The following is a 19,827-nucleotide window of genomic DNA, read 5'->3' as shown; positions in this document are numbered from 1 at the left end:
TAGCTGTGTTTATCCTATAAAAAGGAGCATGGTAAATATTTGCCAAAAAAAGGGAGTATCTGTAATAAAATTTTATAAAAAAGCTACACTTACAGATGATTTCACATTAGAGATGCAATGAAGAAGGAAAATAAATGACGGGAACCTATAAACCGCGGAGAAAGGATAACATAACAGAGCTCCTATTTCTCCTATTTGAAGTTCATAGTACAGATGCACTGATATTTGAAGAAAATATGAACACGGATATGAAAGAAATATACTCGTATTACAAATACAATGAAAAGAAGAGCATTCTAAGGTCTCATCATGCCAGAAGTACCATAAAATGATTCGTTTCTCGTAGATTTGTAGTCGACGTTGATCATAATTTTTCCATCTCTCAAGCATCATTTCTGTACTAACGATCATCGCTGGTATCATATTCTGCAAAATCATTGTCACAAAGTTAGAAAGGATGATATATAGCCTTGTGGATTTGTTCCATAACAATGACAGTAGTATTAAGTAAAAGCTTACTTTCAAGCTCTCTGCATGGAAAGCGTGGTTTTTCCTCATCTTAGACCATTTTCGTCCAATGGATGAATCAAGGCCATCTCCTGCTAACTTATTTATATAATCTGGAGTAATTTTTGAATAAGTTCTGTCTTTATTGTTCAATATCTCTTTCATCAGCTCTGGCTCCAAATCACCGAGCATGTTTGAGGACTAAACCACATAAGAAAATTCCCTCCTTACACATCAAATATACAAATTGTTAAAATTTGCATTGACTGCATAAATCCTTCTTGAAAAGTAATTGTAGCACAGAAATTTGAAAGGGAAAAAATCATTACCATATCTTCTGAACCATGACTGCAAGTGAGGCTCGACATAGGAGAATATATCATGTGATTTATGATCTATAGGTCTTGCAAGTGATTATTTTTTCATGCGTAGTATTGCTTTTGTGTTTTGACCTTTGATTCCCTATAAAAGAGGAACGGGACAGGGAAATGTAAAAGCATTACTTTAGTTGCATAAGACATATACGACCATCTAAGCATCTCTGTAGGACGTCAATTTAGCTTTGGGTTTGCAGCATTTTGCACTTGTAGAACAGAAGTTTATTCCTTTTGCCTGCGACATTCTCCTATCTGATTAGATAGGCTAAAAACAAACTACATAAATGAATAATGGAAATTATGCTTCCCATAATGGAGTGTCATTGAACCAAACAAAAGGTTTCCAATTGAACAAATATATGTTTTGGAAGAAGAGAAATAAAATTGTAAGTTACCTGAATGTTTTCTTCATTTTTCTGTAACATAGATTTTGAATATGCTCCAAATGACTATCCAACTCATCATCATCAAGATTTCTTGGAAAAGATAAAATCACAAAGAAGAAAAAAACAGCATCAATCAAAAATAAAACACCATATCTAACGACAATGATTCTGAAGCACCTTAAACCCAATATCAAAAATGTTTCTTACTTCAAAGGATTAATTTATGCAGGTATATTTTTGTTTCTGGTGTAGATCTATAACTAATATCTCCTAATGAATTTACACATTCAAACTCAGTATTATGCAAACCTTACACATAAGCAATAACTGTGATTGGCCATTCACCTCACAAAAGCAATAACTGTGCAAACCCATATCTAGCCACCCAGTGACCACCCCAACCTAGCTTCACATTTTTTCGTCCAAAAATTGACGTCTACTTCAGCCACATGAAATGAGATACAGAGAGAAAAAAATAGAAGATGAAAGAAATAGAGTCATACCGAAGTTAGAAGGTCCCAAACAACAATTATTCCAGACTCATCAAATAAGAAACGAAAGGTAAAACCAGCAGGTGACAACCAATAAAGCAGTAACCCCTATCGAGCTTAGAAGATAGTAGGTATTCTTGAGAAGACCCAAGGCAGCTGAGCAAAACTAAGCGAAAGACCTGTCAAAGAGTGAAGAATAAGAGCAAAAGAAACATCGAAGACAAATCTTCAGGGACAGATCCCAATCACCAGGGTCTACACAACAGCAACAAAAGTCAACCAAAGAGAGAGAAAAGTAAAGAACGAAAATATACAGAGGTGAGTGATGGACATAAATTGCTGCGTGGATACATGCACCAGCTTCAACGGTCGAGATGAGAAGACGCGGGAGCAAATCGACGTATACAAAAGGGCGACAACGAAGACGATTTGCACCTTATTCTTGAAGACAGAAATCGAATTGAGAACTGGACTTAGAAGCAAATATTTGTTTGAGTCCTCTTTCAATCTTCCCTCACTGCGTAGTTCATTCCCCCGAAAGGTGCAGCTCTGACCAACTACAATGAAACATAACACGAAGAGATTGAAACCAAAAACCCAATGGAATTAAGGAACAAATCAAAATATCCATGAAACGAAAAACCAGCTATTGAAGGTTAAGGATCCAATTTTTTATCCACCGCCCAAATCCAGTGTGCATCCCCCGCAATTTGAAACCCAAGCAGCGGCATAATAAACATCAGGTAAAGTCATAACAGACCCCAGATAAAATAACACAACCACACAAACCGACCAAACTGAAATAGTGGGAGGAAATACCTCTCTTCGAACGTTGCAAGCTGCTAGCAGGGAATGCAACAACAAAAGATGGATTTCGAGTTGTAGACTGGGGGTTGATGAAAGCTGCTAGCATTGAATACATCCGCCAAAATTGACGTGGCAGATACATGCATCTAATGGAAGGAAGATTAGAAAGGCAATCGCATTCTGACGGCAAAGATGAAAGCCGAAAAAGGCGATCAAACGGCCGAAATTAATGCATTGAAGGAAAATGAACAACTCGCCCAATCTCAGCTACAGGAGCTCATTCGGACGGTGAAGACGGAGGCTCAAAATGAAGATCCAACGGCAGGAGAGCGACATTGCCAATCCACAGACGCGCGAATAGCAAAAAGACCATGGAACTCGCCGGGAAAAGGCCCCAAAAGCACCAACTTTAGAGTAATAGGATTAGATTAGATTAGATTAGATTAGATGTGATAGATAATAGATAGACAATAGAAGTAATAGATAGATAGATAATGACAAAATATATAATATTTATTCCCTCAATTATATCCCTAGTTTAACTTTCGTCTTTAAATTTTTTTGTTCTTAATTTCATTCTTCAATTATGAAAAGTATATATTTCATCCTTTGAGGGAGAGAGTAGTTGAAAAAATTGAACATTATATCTATTTAACATATCGGAGTAATATTAATTGACAAACTTTAATAAACGTGAACGACATTATCCTTAAACTATTAATGTCTATCACTTTTAATGCTTAGACTATATAATAAAATAGTTTGAGAATTTTGAAGAATTAGGTATTTTGAGAGTTTTGTGAAATGACAAGTGTAAAATTTAAGTCAAGTGAGATGATATATGTAAAATTTACGTCAATTGGAATGTCACGTATAATTTTTTTGATGTCGAAATCATTTGAGGGATGAATGAGATATCTTTAATAGTGGAGGAACGATTTTAAGAGAAAAAAATTTAAAGACAAAAATGAAATTAATGATATAATTGAGGGACCAAATGTATATTTTTACCAATAAATAATAGATAGATAGATAGATAGATATGCATCTGGGAGAGATGCTGAATTTTTTATAAATTCACATGCATGTTCAAATCTGATAGAAAACATAACTAAATAATAAATGAATAATGCTAGAGATCTCAAAATTTGATCCCAAAAAGTCCCCTAAATCTATGTAACATTAAAATAGTCATTGATTAAAAACACACATATGAGTTTCACTTCACATCCAATACTCTATATTAAATGAGGATATTTTGAGGTTACTTTTTGGAGTCATGATCCATAATAAAGTAGGGAGAACACAAGAAATAAAGACATGGTTTAGTCTACTGCATTGTATTTATAATAGACTGTATTTATAGAAAAATAGAAAACAAATTTGGACAAACTCTCTATTTATGGAGAAATACAAAACAAAAAGTTGGACTCATCTCAAGTAACGAACTGGTATACTAATATGATAGCAATTGAAATATAATGTAAGTTTGATTTAATGTGAAATATGAAACATGAGTTTAGAAGCTTTATCAAAATTATCACAATAGATTTTATTTTTTTTTCATTTTTTTTTGCAATCCCACCATATTGAAAATTGGGAACACAATGCAATGTTTTTTTAATCTTTTTTTAATCCCGATAGAATGAAAATTGATAACAGCGTGTGTGTTTGAAAATGCTTTTGTTTTTTTGTTTCTCAAAACTGATTTGAAATTTAGATTTTGAAAAGAAATTTAAGAAATAAAACTAAAAATAAAATTCATTTGACAGAGGGTTCTGCATAAAGAAAGAGGAAAGAGAAAAGAGTCAAGAATTTTACAAAATATCAAATACTAGTTTTAATTTTTTAAAACCATTGGTTTTTAATTTTACAAAATAATTTATAAAAACACACACCCAAACACGAATTTTAAAAACAGAAAACTATTTTAAAAACTCTTACCAAACACGCCCTGGTTTAGGCCTACATCTACTGTAGAAAATCAAACACGTGTTTGCTTATACCTTTTATAACCTTGATTTTAAACTGAGAAGTGACCTTTTGGTCAGGCTCCGCTCATCCAGGTTTTCATTGTCGCGATACCTTCTCTTATTCGACTCCAAGCAAACGACATCTTATTTTTATTAAATTAATTTAAATATTTTAATCAATATTATAAATTTTGTGTTATTTATTTTACTATTTATCTGACGCCGTTACAACTTAAATGCATAATATTCATACACGTAATTTGCCACAATATTTAAAACATCAGAGCATCCACAATGGGATGATTTTGAAGTACTTGATATGATACTTTCTTGATAAGTTAAGTGCTAGATGTTCACAATGGATATAATGGAGTGTATTTTAAGTACTTGAAATGCTACTTTTTTGATAAGTATAGCGCTACATGCACACAATGGGTGAAAAATGACGCTTGAAAATTTAGTTGTGGAAAAATGATACTTGAGAGTTGGAGTATGTATATAGTTGATGAATAGTGAAGAGAGATGATAAAAAGGAAGAAAGAGGTGATGAAAAGGAAGAGAGATGATAAAAAGGAAGAAAGAGAAGATGAAAAGGAAGAGAGAGATATGAAAAGGAAGAAAGAGATGATAAAAAGGAAGAGAGAGAAAATAGAGAAAGTGAGTATGAAGTGTTGGAATGTATGAAGTGTTGATGAATAGTGTATATTGTGAGATTTAATCATCCAATTAAATTGTGCCACGTAAGATAAAGGAGGAGAGAGAATAATTTTGAAGTGCTTAATATTTGAAGCATCACTGTGGATGCTCTTAAGTACACAGCAAAACCCAAAACCTTTTCGGATTTTAAACGGAGCAGTCTGCGGCTGCGGCTAGTGCTATAATTGGTTTTTTTTTTCCCCATCCCAAACTACGGCAAGAGCGCAAGACACAGCCACTCGGAGTTCACCCCCTCTGTTCGTTGGGGCAGACATGAACGTTGGTGGACTATGTTCTTCAAACTTCTCGCCCACTTGTCCTTTTCTCTTAAAATTAAATCACCTTAAATTCAATTTCTCCGCGAAATCGAAACATAATCTCTTAATTTGGCGCCGCTGGAATGATGGTGTATGTCTGTCTCTGCCGCCGGTGTCATCAGACGGTTGCCACATAGTTGTTGAGGACGATCTCGATTCCTTATTGGAGGTAATTTTCTACTTTCAATTACTCTACTTTAACCGGATCTTCTGTGTTAGTTCTTCCTGCTTGTTTGCTCATCTGGTCTCAGTTGATTCTAATGTTTTGAAACGTGTTTTTTTTTTATTGCTTTAGTTTATTGTTTGATACACGTTTTGAATATGTTGTGCCCAAACTTGTTTATTTGGTAAGGATCTTATCGGTCATCAGTACTTGAAAAAGGAGCCTGGGATTGATTTGGTGAAACTCTCACCATGAAAATAAGTATGGATTAAAAGTACTGAATGCTTCTTCATCGTGGCAGATTCTTCCGTGTGATCTGCGTGGGAATCTTTGGAATGATCCAAAGAGGGCTCAGCTCGTAGAGGTGAAACTCTTTTATAGTATTGCTTTATGTTGTCTAATACTTAATTTCCATTCTTCTTCAAATCTAAAGACGACACCTCCAACTTTATTAAAAGCTCCTCTCTTACGGTGGAGTAAAGCATCTGCATTTCACTCTTTTTACCCTAGGATTCTGCATAGCATGCCTCACTGTGACAAAATGCTCTCGGCACCCTGTAGAACTGATCAACTGAATAATTATGCACTGTGATGCTATGTCAATAGGTTATACTGGACTTAGGTCGTCTTCCGAAAGCACACTATCTAGGTGAACTTGGTGGGCAGAATCTAAGGAGTAGAGAGGTAATTCCATATTTCCATTTTAGTACCAAGAAAGAAAGTCATTTAATTTTATCATTCCATTTGCAGAGATAGATGACAGAACTGATCTTTTGTCCAGCAGATAGCGGGCATGCCAGCTACTTTATCATATATTACTTGTCTATGTCAATTAATTATTTTTTTAATATTAAATAAATTTATGAACCTTTTAAAGGTAAGACATGTTAGAAAATTCTAGTCGCCTATTTGAGATATTTATTAGCCAGGTGTCACTGGAAGAGTTGGAATATGTGCAAAATGCTATTGGAGAATTTGGAGAGGACAATAGAGCTGGCATTGAGGGTACCATGCACAGAATATCTGCTATTAGGAGTCGGAAAGGGGCAATTATTGGTTTGACTTTCCGAGTAGGTCGGGCAGTGAGTGGTCAAATTGATATGGTTAATGATCTTCTTCATTTTGGGAAGAGCATTTTGTTTGTTGGAAGGTAAGCACCCCATTTGATGATATAAAATTAGGATGCTCCGTAGTTTTTAATCATGTTTGACAGCCTAAAGATGGGGTAATTTTGTGCCAAAGGATCATTTAGCAATTGATTAATCCTTTGCGAGTTATGTATTTCTGAATTTTTTTATATTAGTCTACTACTTGTATTGTAAATTGATTTTCATCAGTTCTATCATCTATGTTTACTGTGTCATGCTTACAATTGGAGATTGACGTTATGAAGTGTCAAAAGGAAGAGTCTGAATGCTGCTGGTTGTTTTTCCTAATACCTTCATTTGATTTTGGAAAAATATGTTAACCCATGTAGAATTTCCAGCAAGCACCCTTTAACCTATGTAAACTGGTCTCCTTGTGTACTGATGAGATATTGGGATCAAACTCTAGCTCTTTACAGGGTGGGATTATGGAATTGGAATTGTTATGCCCCTTTGCATATCACAACATTGGACCAAAAAAAACTATGTATTTTGTGTTCAAACAGGTTCATTCTCGTGAAAATTTCTTTTAATCGTTTAAGGCCTGGGGTTGGCAAGACGACTGTTATGCGGCAGATTGCTCGTGTATTGTCAGACGAATTCAACAAAAGAGTGGTGCGCTCATTTCTTTAACACCAGTAAAATTCTTCTTTCACAATTGAGTGCCTTTTTGGTACCGTTTCTGAGTTTGAAACGTGTTCTCATACGTGAACAAATGATATAGGTTATTGTCGATACAAGCAATGAAATAGGAGGAGATGGGAATATTCCACATGCAGCGATTGGAGGTGCCCGGAGAATGCAGGTTCCAGAACCATCATTGCAACATAGAATCATGATTGAAGCAGTAGAGAATCACATGCCTGAGGTGATCATTGTTGATGAGATTGGAACAGAAGCTGAGGCTCTTGCTTGTCGTTCAATTGCCGAGAGAGGCATTATGCTAATTGGGACAGCACACGGGGAGCGGCTTGACAATATAATAAAGAATCCTGCTCTCTCTGACCTGGTTTGTTTTAATCAACATATAAGAGAATTTGAAATCTGTTACATATGCTTTCTTCGAGTGTTTGAATAGCTTAAGTCTTGGATAGGTGGAAAAGTTTATATACGCCTTGTGCATATCGGAATAGAAAAACAAAAAGGGGATTTTGTTTTGTTTTCGTTGTTGACTTCGGGGTTGGTACTATACACAAATATCTTAAACCCATATCACTTGCAGCACTACAACTCAGCTTTAAGTGTAGATGCACTTACAGTCGGTGCAGATTATCTCAAGAATGGTACTTACAGTTCCGCAGTTAATTCATCCACAGCAATAAAGCATCCCATGTCAGTGGCTTAAAGATTACCATATAGTCGTCAGATTGCAGCAAGCCTTCCATCCAATGCTCAAATAAGTTTTCATTTCGGTCCTGGAGTTGAGCATTATGCAAAGACAGTTGGCAAAACATATTTAAGCTGGTTCAAACTCAATGTAAATGTTGGGAAAAAAATTACCAATCTCTTATCAGTAACATATTTTTATCTGCTGGGGTTGTTGCACTGACATTTAGGCAGAAATGGAGCAGTGTCACAAAAAAGAAGCGAAAAATTGTTACTGTCAATTTGACACCAATTGATCTGCAGAGCGATTTTCAGTTGCTTGATGTGAATTTGATGAAGAAGGAATCTCTTTGTGAACTTTCTAGTTCTTACATAACTTCCATGCAAGAATTTCTAATTAAATATTTGGCACCATTGTTCTTATTGTTTCCAGATTGGGGGAGTAGAAACTGTTACTTTAGGAGATGAGGAAGCCCGGTCTAGGAGAACTCAGAAAAGCATACTTGAAAGAAAAGCTTCCCCAACGTTCTATTTCTTGATCGAGATGAGAGAGAGGCACTGTTGGGTTACACATCAGGTATGTTTTTCATTAGTCATGATGTGGAAAAATGCTTCTTTATGTCAAATTGCAAGGGTTTATTAGGTATGTCTTTGTGATTACTCAAAATCCCTCATCTTTGGGACTAGTGAGATACTTTTTCCCTGTCTGGCAAAATATGAAATATATACTAGGAAAAAAATTTATTTTCAATCACTTTATGCATGTCATCATGCATAACAGTTATTTTTTTCTTATTTTATTTTATAATTTGAAGTTCTTAGATACTAAATCTCATATATTTTCTTTCTGGTAAATGCAGACAGAGAAGAGTGTAGATATGCTGCTGCGCGGCAGAAGACCATTCGTAGAGGTAATCCACTCTATAGTTATATAATCTGATATCAAGGAAATCTGATCAAATGAGTATTTGGGATTAGGATCGTAATCTTTTCTTTTATCCTTTGATCATAATGTTCCATATTGGAACAAATGCTCGTCTGATCCCTTTGTCAATGTCATTCTTTCTTAGTGATCCAGCGAAAAATGTTGACAACAATAAGGAATAGCAATATAAAAATTTAAAGTATAGATTAGAAGAAGGGACGATAGAATCGACTGAATGGAGTCTAGGGTTTAAACCCAACAGAAAATTTCAGTTGCCTTCAGATATCTCCATACGGCTTCTGCACATCTCCAGTACTGAATAGCTTGTACAATCCGCAATAATTCTTCAATCTTACGTCTCATCTCAGCTATCTCTTTTTGTTGAAGCAATTTTCCTTATAGATTGTTCTGTGGGTTTTAACCCTTGAGACTCCTTTGAGTCGATTCTATCGTCCCTTCTTCTAATGTCTTCATTTAAATCCTATTTTGCCATTATTTATTGTTGTCCATCATTTTTCGCTGCATCACTTAGTATTTGGGCCAAATTAAGATTATATGAATTGGTTTGCAGATGTACTTTTATTGGAAGCGGAATGAGATTAGTAGAGAAATATATTTTTGATTTTTTGTTGATTATTTTTAAGTGTTTCTTGGGCAAATATCAATCTCCATCTGTCAGTCGCAAAAGGTGTGCTCTTTCCCTTGCATCCATCCTAAAATGTGCCCACCCTACGTAATCATCATCTTATCTTTATCATTCCCACAGATTACTCTAGTAACTCGTTCAAATGTTTGAAGCGTATGTGGAGATATGATATGTTGATGTTGGCAAATTTTCATGCTGTTATGAATTATGATAGCTTATTATCATTGTGATGATAAAGTTTCGAAACTTTGACCTTATACTCAGAGCTAAGGGTTCTGCCGCTAGTTTTGTTGTGATGGCTTGGTGTATGTAGGCATCAAACTGTTTGAACTTTGAAGTGATAGCTTAGCGAAATATCTTGGAAATTCCTGGGAAAAACGAAAAGCTGTTATACCCAATCTTATTTAAGTCCCGAGAGATGGATATGTGGACATGATATGTCAATATAAATTCTATCTTAATCCGAAAATGACTCACAACAGATATTGGTTGGCCTTCAGTTTTTTGTCATTGGATTGTTGTGCTTTTAAGCCATGTGACCACTGGAATTCTGGACTCTGGAGTTTGCAGGTGAGGAAGAGGGATGATCTGTTCAAGTTAGTAATAGAAAGGTGGAAGACGTATGATGGGAACAACATCTAATTCAGGACTCAGTTTTCTTAGTTTGATTAGTAGACTCTAGTGACTTGATGTGACAGAATTAGAGGCTTTACTGGTCAAAATTAGCTGTTTTTACCTTCTGTTATAAATTTCATCACGTTTTTCGTAATGATTGATTAGTTGTCAATTTTAGCGGTCTTTTTACCTTCTGTTCTTATAAATTTCATCAGTGTTTTCCATACAATGTTAATGATTTATTTAAGGCACTAATAGCCACTAGTAAGAATATTTGCATTGGATTTATCAAGAAACATAGTTTGAGGGGATACTTGTGTTTTGGTTCAAGTAGAATTAAGAAAATGTAGGTTATGTTTGGTATTACTTCCAAAAATTTTGAAAACAAAAATAAAAGACATAAACATAAAACATAAAATGTAATCATAAAATTGAAACGTGTTTGGTTGAACATTTAAAACTAAAAACAAAAAACAAAAACTGAAAGTATAAAACGGAAAAAAAAGTGTGTTTATGCTTTTATTTTCATACTAATGAAATATATCCACATTACTATATTTTTTATAACTGCAGCTTTTGTTGTGTTTACCATTGAAAACATCCGCAGAAAGAAAAAAAAAAAAAATAAAACACTAACTCATAGTATATTTGATAATTGTCTTCATATCTTTATGCAATTTGTAATTTGAAATCTTAAAGAAAGTGCAATCTATAATAAGTGTAATTAGTTCTGTTTTCAAACCTTTTTTTCTTGTTTTCAAAAATTTTGAAAACTTGTTTTTGGTTTTCATAAAAACCAAAACAGAAAATATAAACAAACAATATTTTTTGTTTTTATTTTCTATTTTTTGAAATCTAAAACAAAAAATAAGAAACAAAAGTGATATCAAACAGACCCGTATTTTTTGTCCGCTTCTAGACTCTTAAAACACTTTATGAATCCAATTTTATTAATGGACGTGTAAGCATGGAAAATTTACAAAAAAAATAATACTCATCTCAAACATCGGCTAAAGAAGGGGACCGGCTATGCCTAAAATATAGGCGTCGTGCCCCTTCTCTTGCTCGACACACAGAACCCCCATGGAACTTTAAGAAATTAATAACTCACAAAACAACAAACCTCCATGCATACGTCAATGCTAGATAAAAACACTGACCCAACTTTTTGGCAGGCCTTGGATTTTAATGTTTGGCTGGACATTTATATCTCTATGCTTGATCGGTATTTCTAAATATCATGTTCTTGTTGCTATGAGATCTACGCGCTAGCCAACCGGGCCGCCACCCCATCTATTTCTTTCCCTAAAAAAATAAATAATATCATGTTATTGTGTGTTATGAAGTCAGCTTTTAAGTTGAAAATCGCTTGCTCTTTCAACCCTACTTCTTTGATCTAATGGAACCTGTTCTGGGATTATTTTTTTTTTTCTCACTTTCAACCAGCAATATGAGGCCGCCATTTAAATATGAAGTTTCACTTATGCTAAACTTGAAATATTTATTAACTAATGGTCGGTCACAAATTTTATCCATATCTTTGTCTTCAAGGTAGCCGATGATTCTCTACTTTGCCCATAAATTTCATTTCTAGCTCTGCTTCTCCATCTTAAGTCACCAATAGAGCAAGCCCAACCATGGTTTACTTCGTTCTCAGAAACATTAATGTCATTCCTACTCCTGTTGATGTTCGTAGTTGCTGCTTCTCTGCATGCACCCACAGACCAAATTTCATCTTGTAACTTGTTTAACTCTTCGTAATGTAAAGAACTTCACTACATTTCCTACTGCAGAAAATGAGTCCAGAGCTTATTACATGCTTCTTAACTTTTCCATCCAGAATCTTCGTTTTGTCGATCCAATAGTGCCTAAACCAAAAGCCATTATAGTGCCAGTGATGCAGGCAGCTCCAGGCCAAGTCTTGATGTTGGAGACGTGGACAAACCCCAACCAAGTATCACATGATCTAGTCAATCATTCTCTTTTGTCCTGAAGTAAAAAGCTTTTATGTGATGTCTCTATTTTGTCCTTGGTTATAGCCGTTGTGGCTTATGTCTACTTTTTTATGGCATTTAAGTTTGGTCCTTGTAGCCCAAAAGGGAGATCAGAAAGTTGTATGAACTAGTCTCTACAGAGACGAAGTAGAATAGATTTCAGTTGTTATTTCCTTGTAATATTTGATCATAGTAATCTAGCAAAAGCCAGAGGGCACTGCCATGTAGTGATTCAAAGCTGGCTTGTTTACGAGTGATCTGAAGTTACTGGCAACTAGGCGAAGAACCCAGCGCCTACGGGAGCTGCACCAGAGTGGTATCGAAGCCCAGGTTCCTCCGTGACGGTGCGTCTGTCCATGTGCACCCGGAGTGGACGAAATTATCTAGTTCCAAACATGGCAGCTCCACCTTCTTCTACTCGTGATGAAGCCATCCTTGAGCTCAGTCAACAAATCCAGGCCCTCGGAGACCATTTTCAAACATCAATCCAGACCGTTTCGCAGAGACTTGATACCTCTATTCAGACCGTCTCACAGCGGCTCGACTTGGTTTGTCACCAGGTACTACCGTCTCATGACCATAGCAACCCTTCCAAAGCACCTGAGGTTGCCTCTGCGGCTAGTGGCAGCCACCAGTTCCAAACAGATGATCGGACCCCACCTCCTCAACGAAGTGGTTCTCGACCCATGGGTCACACCGACTCCAACTATCCACCACGACGCTCCGACCCAATAGATGATGTTAAACGCCTCGTACGTACAGATGTACCAGAATTTTGGGGGGATCTTAATCCCACAACCTTTCATGACTGGTTAATCTCTGTTGAAGATTACTTTCGCTGGTACAAAATGCCCAACGAATGCAAAGTTGATTACGCTACTATGAAGCTAAAGGGCAGTGCCCGTATTTGGTGGCTCACGATTGAGGAACAAGCTTACCGGTTAGGTCGTCCACCCCTCACTGAATGGACAGAAATGAAATTTCGTTTGAAAGAGAAATATATGCCTGCGGATTACGCGGATGCACTGTTGCGAGAACTTTGGGGTTGTAAGCAGGCCACCACGTCAGTCACCCTATATACTGCTCGTTGGCAGGAGCTCACTATTCGTAGCCAAATTGTGGAGCCCGAACGACAGGCCATCGCTCGTTACATTGCTGGTTTGCGAGAGGAACTTCAATATGAACTTTTATCACTCTCCTTGACCTCTGTGGATGCCGCTTTCCAAGCTGCCCTTCGGATGGAAGCACACCTGTCCCACCAAAAGCGACCTTGGCTCACGGCGTCGTCAACCCCCAATCCCACAGGGCGAGGTAACACTGTCACTTCTGGTTTTCAAACTAACCACTCTGCTTCTACTTCTTTTCCAGGACAGTCCGCATTAGCTCGGTCTCCTGGCCCTACCGAGAGTCGTCGACGATTCAGTGACTCCAATACGGGGAATTGTTTCACTTGTGGTGGTAAAGGTCACTATTCCGTGGTTTGTCCCAGTAAGAACACAAAGCTGGGTCTGATTTGCGAAGGTGATGCTGCTTCTCCTGAGTCTCTTGTCGATTCCGCCTCCGAGCCAACTGTGGAAGAGGAGGCCACCACCAACGGGGAGGAAACTTTGGGAGCCTCGCTCTTGCCTAGTTGTATGATCCAACCTATTCTCATGGGGGAACCGTCAGCCTTAGACCAGGAGTCTTGGCTTCGGACGTCTATTTTCCATACTCGCCTAGAGGTCGGGTCCAAGTCCATCGATACTGTCATTGACAACGGTAGTGGTCTGAATGCCATAGCTAGCGGGGTTGTGGACAAACTGGGTTTCACTAAGGAACCTCACCCTCGACCTTACCACATCAGTTGGGTGGACGCAACCACTAAACCTATAGAATCCCGCTGTCGAGTCCGTTTTTCTCTGGGGCCCACATATGTTGATGAGGTTTGGTGTGATATCCTCCCGATGACAGTGTGCCAGCTTCTCTTGGGCCGACCGTGGTTATATGATCGAATGGCCCAATATGATGGGTTCCACAATTCTTACTCATTTATCTTCAAGGGACGACGAATAACGTTGACTCCTCTGCGGCCCATACCACGCTCCCCAGCCACAACCACCGAAGATGCAAAGATCTTGACATTGTCTCGTCTCTCTAAGGTCCCGTCCGACACACCGGCATTATTTCTTCTTTTTGCCAAACCGGCGCACATCTCCCCTCCAGTGACACCTTCGGCTTACTCTGAACCTTTACAAAGCTTGTTGTCTGAATTTCATGATCTCATGCCTGAGGATCTGCCAAATAGCCTGCCTCCGTTACGCGAGGTGCAACATGTTATTGATCTCATCCCTGGGTCTTCCCTACCCAACTTGCCAGCCTATCGGTTGACACCCAGTGAGCATGCTGAGATGCAACGGCAGATTCAACAACTGTTAACCAAAGGGTTCATCAGGGAGAGCCTCTCCCCTTGTGCAGTGCCCACCTTATTGATCCCTAAACGTGATGGCTCGTGGCGATTCTGTGTGGACAGCCGGGCAATTAATCGCATCACCGTCAAGTATCGCTTCCCCATTCCTCATTTGGACGACCTCCTTGATCAACTTTCGGGTGCTTCGGTGTTCTCCAAAATGGACCTCCGCAGTGGCTACCACCAAATCCGCATCAAACCAGGTGATGAGTGGAAGACGGCCTTCCGGACGAGGGATGGTTTGTTTGAATGGACGGTCATGCCGTTTGGGTTAACCAACGCGCCCAGTACTTTTATGCGTATCATGACTCAAACTTTTAAACCTTTTTTAGGCAAATTCCTGGTTGTTTATTTTGATGATTTGTTGATTTACAGCTGTAGTGAGAAGGAGCACCTCTGCCATCTCAGATTGGTGTTTGATACTCTTCGCTCTCACTCTTTCTTTATTCACATAAAGAAATGCTCATTCTTGCAACATCGGATTGACTTCCTTGGTTTTATTATCTCTCAGGACGGGCTGGAAGTAGACCCAGAAAAGACCAAGGCCGTCTCTTCGTGGCCAACTCCTACCACCTTTACTGAAGCACGGAGCTTCCATGGACTTGCCTCCTTTTATCGCCGTTTCATCCGTGATTTTAGCGCCATCACAGCGCCTATCACTGACTGCCTTCGGGGCAAGACATTCACATGGACCCCAGCTGCAATGCGCGCTTTTGATGTTATCAAAGCCAAGCTGACTTCTCCTCCAGTTCTTCGCTTGGTGGACTTTACCAAGCCTTTCGAGGTCGCATGTGACGCATCTAACGCTGGCATTGGCGGAGTCCTTAGTCAAGAAGGACATCCTGTGGCATTCTACAGTGAAAAGCTATCGGACACGCGTAAACGGTACTCCACGTATGAACTCGAATTTTATGCTTTAGTTCAGGCTCTTCGACATTGGAGGCCTTATCTTCTACACAAGGAATTCATTTTATTCACTGATCACGATTCATTAAAATACATCAACTCGCAACGCACCTTGAGCCCCAAACAGGCTCGTTGGGTTGATTTTATTCAACAGTTTTCGTTTGTGCTCAAACACAAATCCGGTGTAGAAAATAAGGTCGCCGATGCCCTAAGTAGGCGCGTTCATCTTTTGACCACTTTCTCTGTTTCGTCTACTGGGTTTGAACTCATTCGTGAGCAATATGCCATGGATCCGGATTTTGGTTCTATTTGGACAGAGCTCACTAACGTTGTGGCCAAGGACACACCTACTTCCTCTTTTGTTTTGCAGGACGGGTATTTGTTCAAGAATAATCGACTCTGTCTCCCACGTGGCTCGCTCCGAGAATTCGCAATTACCGAGCTCCATGCAGGCGGGTTAGCCGGCCATCTGGGCCGCGACAAGACTTTGACTCTTGTGGCTGACCGTTTCTTTTGGCCGCAGCTGCGACGCGATGTGTCCCGCCTTGTTCAGCGCTGCCGCGTCTGTCAGCTGCAAAAGGGCACCAAATCCAACAGTGGTCTCTACACCCCGCTTCCTATCCCTCTTCAACCGTGGGACGATATCTGTATGGATTTCATTTTGGGGCTGCCCCGCACTGTGCGCCACCATGACTCTATATTGGTGGTTGTTGATCGTTTTTCCAAGATGGCCCACTTCCTCCCCTGTGCTCGCACCTTCGATGCTTCTCATGTTGCCTCTCATTTCTTCAAGGAAGTGGTTCGTCTCCATGGGTTGCCAAAGTCTATCACCACCGACCGGGATGTGAAGTTTATGTCCTACTTTTGGAAGACTTTGTGGATCAAGCTGGGCACCAAGCTGCAATTTTCAAGTGCTTTCCACCCACAAACCGACGGCCAAACGGAAGTCACTAATAGGAGTGTCGGCAATCTCCTCCGCTGTCTGGTTGTGGACCATGTTGCTTCGTGGGACCTTATTCTGCCTCAAGCTGAGTTCGTCTTCAACAATTCTGTCAATCGTTCCACCGGCAGTTCTCCCTTCGAAATTGTCGCCGGGGTGAAGCCGCGGACCCCTATTGACCTTTTGCCATTACCCTCGTTTCACCGCCCCAGTGGAGAAGCTCTAGAGCTTGCTGATCATATCCACCAGATCCATGCGGAGGTTACTCGTCGTTTGTCTATTAGTAATGCCGCTTATAGTCTTGCTGCCAATTCCCATCGTCGTCTTGTTGAGTTTCAATCGGGGGACCAGGTCTTTATTCGTATCAATCCTGCTCGTTTTCCTCCCGGGTCCATCCATAAACTCCATTCGCGTCGTGCCGGTCCTTTCACCGTTCTCAAACGGTTGGGCACTAATGCTTACCTCATTGACTTACCTCCGGAGTTACGTTTCAGTCCAATTTTTAATGTGTCTGATCTCACGGCCTGCCACGAAGACAACCCCCTTCCATCCACTTGCTCCTCTACCCTCACACCCCTTACCGACTTACCTTCGGCAGTCCTTCCCCAACCTGAATCTTTCCCTTCTCACATGGACACTCCCTATGTGATTATGAATCGTGAATTTGTCACTAATCGTCGTGGCGGCTATTGGCGTTACTTAGTTTTGATGCACAACAGGCCTATTTCTGATGGAGTGTGGCTTTCAGAGAACCACCTTCACCACTTTTACCCCGAGCTTCTTAGTCAGTACCTTCGATTACACTCGACGGAGTCGAGTTCTCTACAGGCCGAGGGAGTTGATGCAGGCAGCTCCAGGCCAAGTCTTGATGTTGGAGACGTGGACAAACCCCAACCAAGTATCACATGATCTAGTCAATCATTCTCTTTTGTCCTGAAGTAAAAAGCTTTTATGTGATGTCTCTATTTTGTCCTTGGTTATAGCCGTTGTGGCTTATGTCTACTTTTTTATGGTATTTAAGTTTGGTCCTTGTAGCCCAAAAGGGAGATCAGAAAGTTGTATGAACTAGTCTCTACAGAGACGAAGTAGAATAGATTTCAGTTGTTATTTCCTTGTAATATTTGATCATAGTAATCTAGCAAAAGCCAGAGGGCACTGCCATGTAGTGATTCAAAGCTGGCTTGTTTACGAGTGATCTGAAGTTACTGGCAACTAGGCGAAGAACCCAGCGCCTACGGGAGCTGCACCAGCCAGAGAGTGTGGAGCAGCTGTTGAATAGTGTACTTTGTTGTACGAAAGCATTGTTAGAGATTAGGGTAAGGAGCGGTGGACACAGCTATGAAGGGACTTCATTTGTAGGCAGTGATGGGGCTCCTTTTGCTATCATCGACATGATGACTTTGAACAGTGTTTCAGTAGATTTGGAGACGGAAATGGCATGGGTTGAAGGTGGTGCTACACTTGGTGAGACCTACTCTGCAATAGCAGAGGCAAGTGGCATACATGGGTTCTCGGCTGGGTCATGTCCAACTGTTGGTGTTGGTGGGCACATTGGCGGAGGTGGCTTTGGCTTATTGTCAAGGAAATATGGACTTGCAGCTGATAATGTTGTCGATGCACTTCTTGTTGATGCAAATGGAAGGTTACTAGACAGGAAAGCCATGGGAGAAGATGTGTTTTGGGCAATCAGAGGGGGTGGGGGAGGTCTCTGGGGCATCGTTTATGCCTGGAAGATCCAATTGCTGAGAGTGCCAGAAACCGTAACTGGCTTCATCATTTCTAGGCCAGGCTCAAAACGCTATGTATCCAGTTTGGTAAACAAATGGCAGCAGGTTGCACCCAAATTGCAAGATAATTTCTACTTGTCAATTGTCATGCTTTGTGGGTGCTGGTCTACCAGAAGCCAAAGAAATTGGAATAGCAGCTACCTTCAAAGGGTTTTATTTAGGTCCTCGAAAGGAAGCAGTGCCCATTGTAAATCAGGTTTTCCCAGAACTGCGTATTTTTGCAGAAGAATACGAAGAAATGAGTTGGATAGAGTCAATTTTGTTCTTTGGAGGACTCGGGAATGGAAGCTCTGTACTCGATTTGAAGAATCGTTATTCGCATGACAAAAACTACTTCAAGGCGAAGTCAGACTACGTCAAGATTCCAATATCTTTCACAGGAATAATGGCTGCCTTAGAGATACTTGAGAAGGAGCGTAAAGGGTATGTGATATTGGATCCTTATGGAGGATTCATGCACAGAATTAGCAGCGACTCCATTGCTTTCCCTCATAGAGAAGGCAACCTATTCGCAGTCCAATACCTGGTGGAGTGGCACGAGGAAGATAATAACATGAATAATGAGTACGTGGATTGGATAAGAGGATTTTATTACTCCATGACACCCTTTGTTTCAAAGGGTCCACGGGTAGCATACATTAATTACATGGACTTTGATCTTGGAGTGATGCAGTTAATAAACACTAGTATCCCATCTGAGGATGCAGTGGAGATTGCTAGGGCTTGGGGAGAGATACTTCTTGAACAACTATGACAGGTTGGTTCGAGTGAAGGCGATGATTGATCCCAACAGTATTTTTTGCTTTCAGCAAGGCATTCCTCCAATGTCCTCGGTGGGTCTTATAGCTGGGAGCTAAACAATCTAATTGTGTAAACGAAAAAAAAATACAACCTAACTTGTGAACCCACCTGGAAGGATGCTGCTTTGGAAGTACAAGAAACAATATATTAATTGTGAGCATATATGCATAATGTTTTTATGTCCTGTTAATTGTGAGTGGTTGGTTTTTATGTCCTGTTTTTAAGAAACAATATATTAATTGTTAATTGTGAGTGGTTGGTTTTATGTCCTGTTAAGATTACTGTTGATGCAGGTTTTTGTTCGCCTGGCATCAACGCCTCCGCATCTCGAACCCTTGATTTAGGCTTTAGGGTTTAGGGTTTAGGGTTTTAGGGTTTAGGGTTTAGGGTTTAGGGTTTTAGGGTTTAGGGTTGTTTACGGTTTTAGGGTTTAGGGTTTTAGGGTTTAGGGTTTTTAGGATTTAGGGTTTTAGGTTTTAGGGTTTAGGGTTTTAGGGTTTTAGGGTTTCGGGTTTCGGTTTCGGGTTTCGGGTTTCGGGTTTCGGGTTTCGGGTTTCGGGTTCGGGGTTTCGGGTTCGG

At 39.5% G+C, this 19,827-nt stretch overlaps 3 protein-coding genes and 1 pseudogene across 7 annotated transcripts; 2 read left to right on the top strand and 2 right to left on the bottom strand.

Moving 5' to 3' along the window:
- Nucleotides 1-42: 42 nt before the first annotated feature.
- LOC120010602 lies at nucleotides 43-1,766 on the bottom strand. 3 transcript variants are annotated; one of them, XM_038861383.1, is made up of 4 exons: nucleotides 1,280-1,766; nucleotides 837-1,119; nucleotides 520-733; nucleotides 43-426 (listed from the first exon to the last, which is right to left on the bottom strand). In XM_038861383.1, exons 3-4 carry the CDS (start codon nucleotides 697-699, stop codon nucleotides 73-75), a joined length of 534 nt encoding a protein of 177 aa, XP_038717311.1. In that variant the 5' UTR covers nucleotides 700-733; nucleotides 837-1,119; nucleotides 1,280-1,766; the 3' UTR covers nucleotides 43-72. The 3 variants fall into 3 exon arrangements, with proteins under 3 accessions (XP_038717311.1, XP_038717309.1, XP_038717310.1); XM_038861381.1 differs by having other exon boundaries at nucleotides 837-1,149; nucleotides 1,280-1,676; XM_038861382.1 differs by having other exon boundaries at nucleotides 837-969; nucleotides 1,280-1,676.
- Nucleotides 1,767-1,948: 182 nt separating this feature from the next.
- LOC120010603 lies at nucleotides 1,949-2,750 on the bottom strand. The gene is made up of 2 exons (XM_038861384.1): nucleotides 2,581-2,750; nucleotides 1,949-2,318 (listed from the first exon to the last, which is right to left on the bottom strand). Exons 1-2 carry the CDS (start codon nucleotides 2,708-2,710, stop codon nucleotides 2,017-2,019), a joined length of 432 nt encoding a protein of 143 aa, XP_038717312.1. The 5' UTR covers nucleotides 2,711-2,750; the 3' UTR covers nucleotides 1,949-2,016.
- A 2,658-nt stretch (nucleotides 2,751-5,408) lies between these two features.
- LOC120011578 (uncharacterized protein ycf45) lies at nucleotides 5,409-10,685 on the top strand. Of its 3 annotated transcripts, none has more exons than XM_038862726.1 (9): nucleotides 5,409-5,723; nucleotides 6,019-6,081; nucleotides 6,324-6,401; nucleotides 6,647-6,867; nucleotides 7,405-7,477; nucleotides 7,587-7,871; nucleotides 8,622-8,765; nucleotides 9,049-9,099; nucleotides 10,330-10,685. In XM_038862726.1, exons 1-9 carry the CDS (start codon nucleotides 5,511-5,513, stop codon nucleotides 10,399-10,401), a joined length of 1,200 nt encoding a protein of 399 aa, XP_038718654.1. In that variant the 5' UTR covers nucleotides 5,409-5,510; the 3' UTR covers nucleotides 10,402-10,685. The 3 variants fall into 3 exon arrangements, with proteins under 3 accessions (XP_038718654.1, XP_038718653.1, XP_038718655.1); XM_038862725.1 differs by having other exon boundaries at nucleotides 7,369-7,477; XM_038862727.1 differs by having other exon boundaries at nucleotides 7,369-7,477; nucleotides 10,323-10,563.
- Nucleotides 10,686-12,011: 1,326 nt separating this feature from the next.
- On the top strand, nucleotides 12,012-19,366 carry LOC120011169 (annotated as a pseudogene).
- The last annotated feature ends 461 nt before the right edge of the window (nucleotides 19,367-19,827 follow it).

The sequence above is a fragment of the Tripterygium wilfordii genome, chromosome 12, assembly GCF_013401445.1.
Source record: "Tripterygium wilfordii isolate XIE 37 chromosome 12, ASM1340144v1, whole genome shotgun sequence".
Lineage (NCBI taxonomy): Eukaryota > Viridiplantae > Streptophyta > Magnoliopsida > Celastrales > Celastraceae > Tripterygium > Tripterygium wilfordii.
Note: the sequence above shows the minus strand (reverse complement) of the source record. Positions and strands in the feature narration are given on the sequence as shown.

Bases quoted from the DNA above. Each gene is read 5' to 3' on its own strand.
- LOC120010602 (XM_038861383.1), bottom strand. From the start codon at position 699: ATGCTCGGTGATTTGGAGCCAGAGCTGATGAAAGAGATATTGAACAAT. The intron at 427-519 runs GTAAGCTTTTAC...ATGATTTTGCAG, and splicing joins TCCATGCAGAGAGCTTGAAA to AATATGATACCAGCGATGAT.
- LOC120011578 (XM_038862725.1), top strand. From the start codon at position 5,511: ATGAACGTTGGTGGACTATGTTCTTCAAACTTCTCGCCCACTTGTCCT. The intron at 6,402-6,646 runs GTAATTCCATAT...TTTATTAGCCAG, and splicing joins AGAATCTAAGGAGTAGAGAG to GTGTCACTGGAAGAGTTGGA. The intron at 6,868-7,368 runs GTAAGCACCCCA...GTGTTCAAACAG, and splicing joins AGCATTTTGTTTGTTGGAAG to GTTCATTCTCGTGAAAATTT.
- LOC120010603 (XM_038861384.1), bottom strand. From the start codon at position 2,710: ATGTATCTGCCACGTCAATTTTGGCGGATGTATTCAATGCTAGCAGCT. The intron at 2,319-2,580 runs GTATTTCCTCCC...GTTTCATTGTAG, and splicing joins CTTGCAACGTTCGAAGAGAG to TTGGTCAGAGCTGCACCTTT.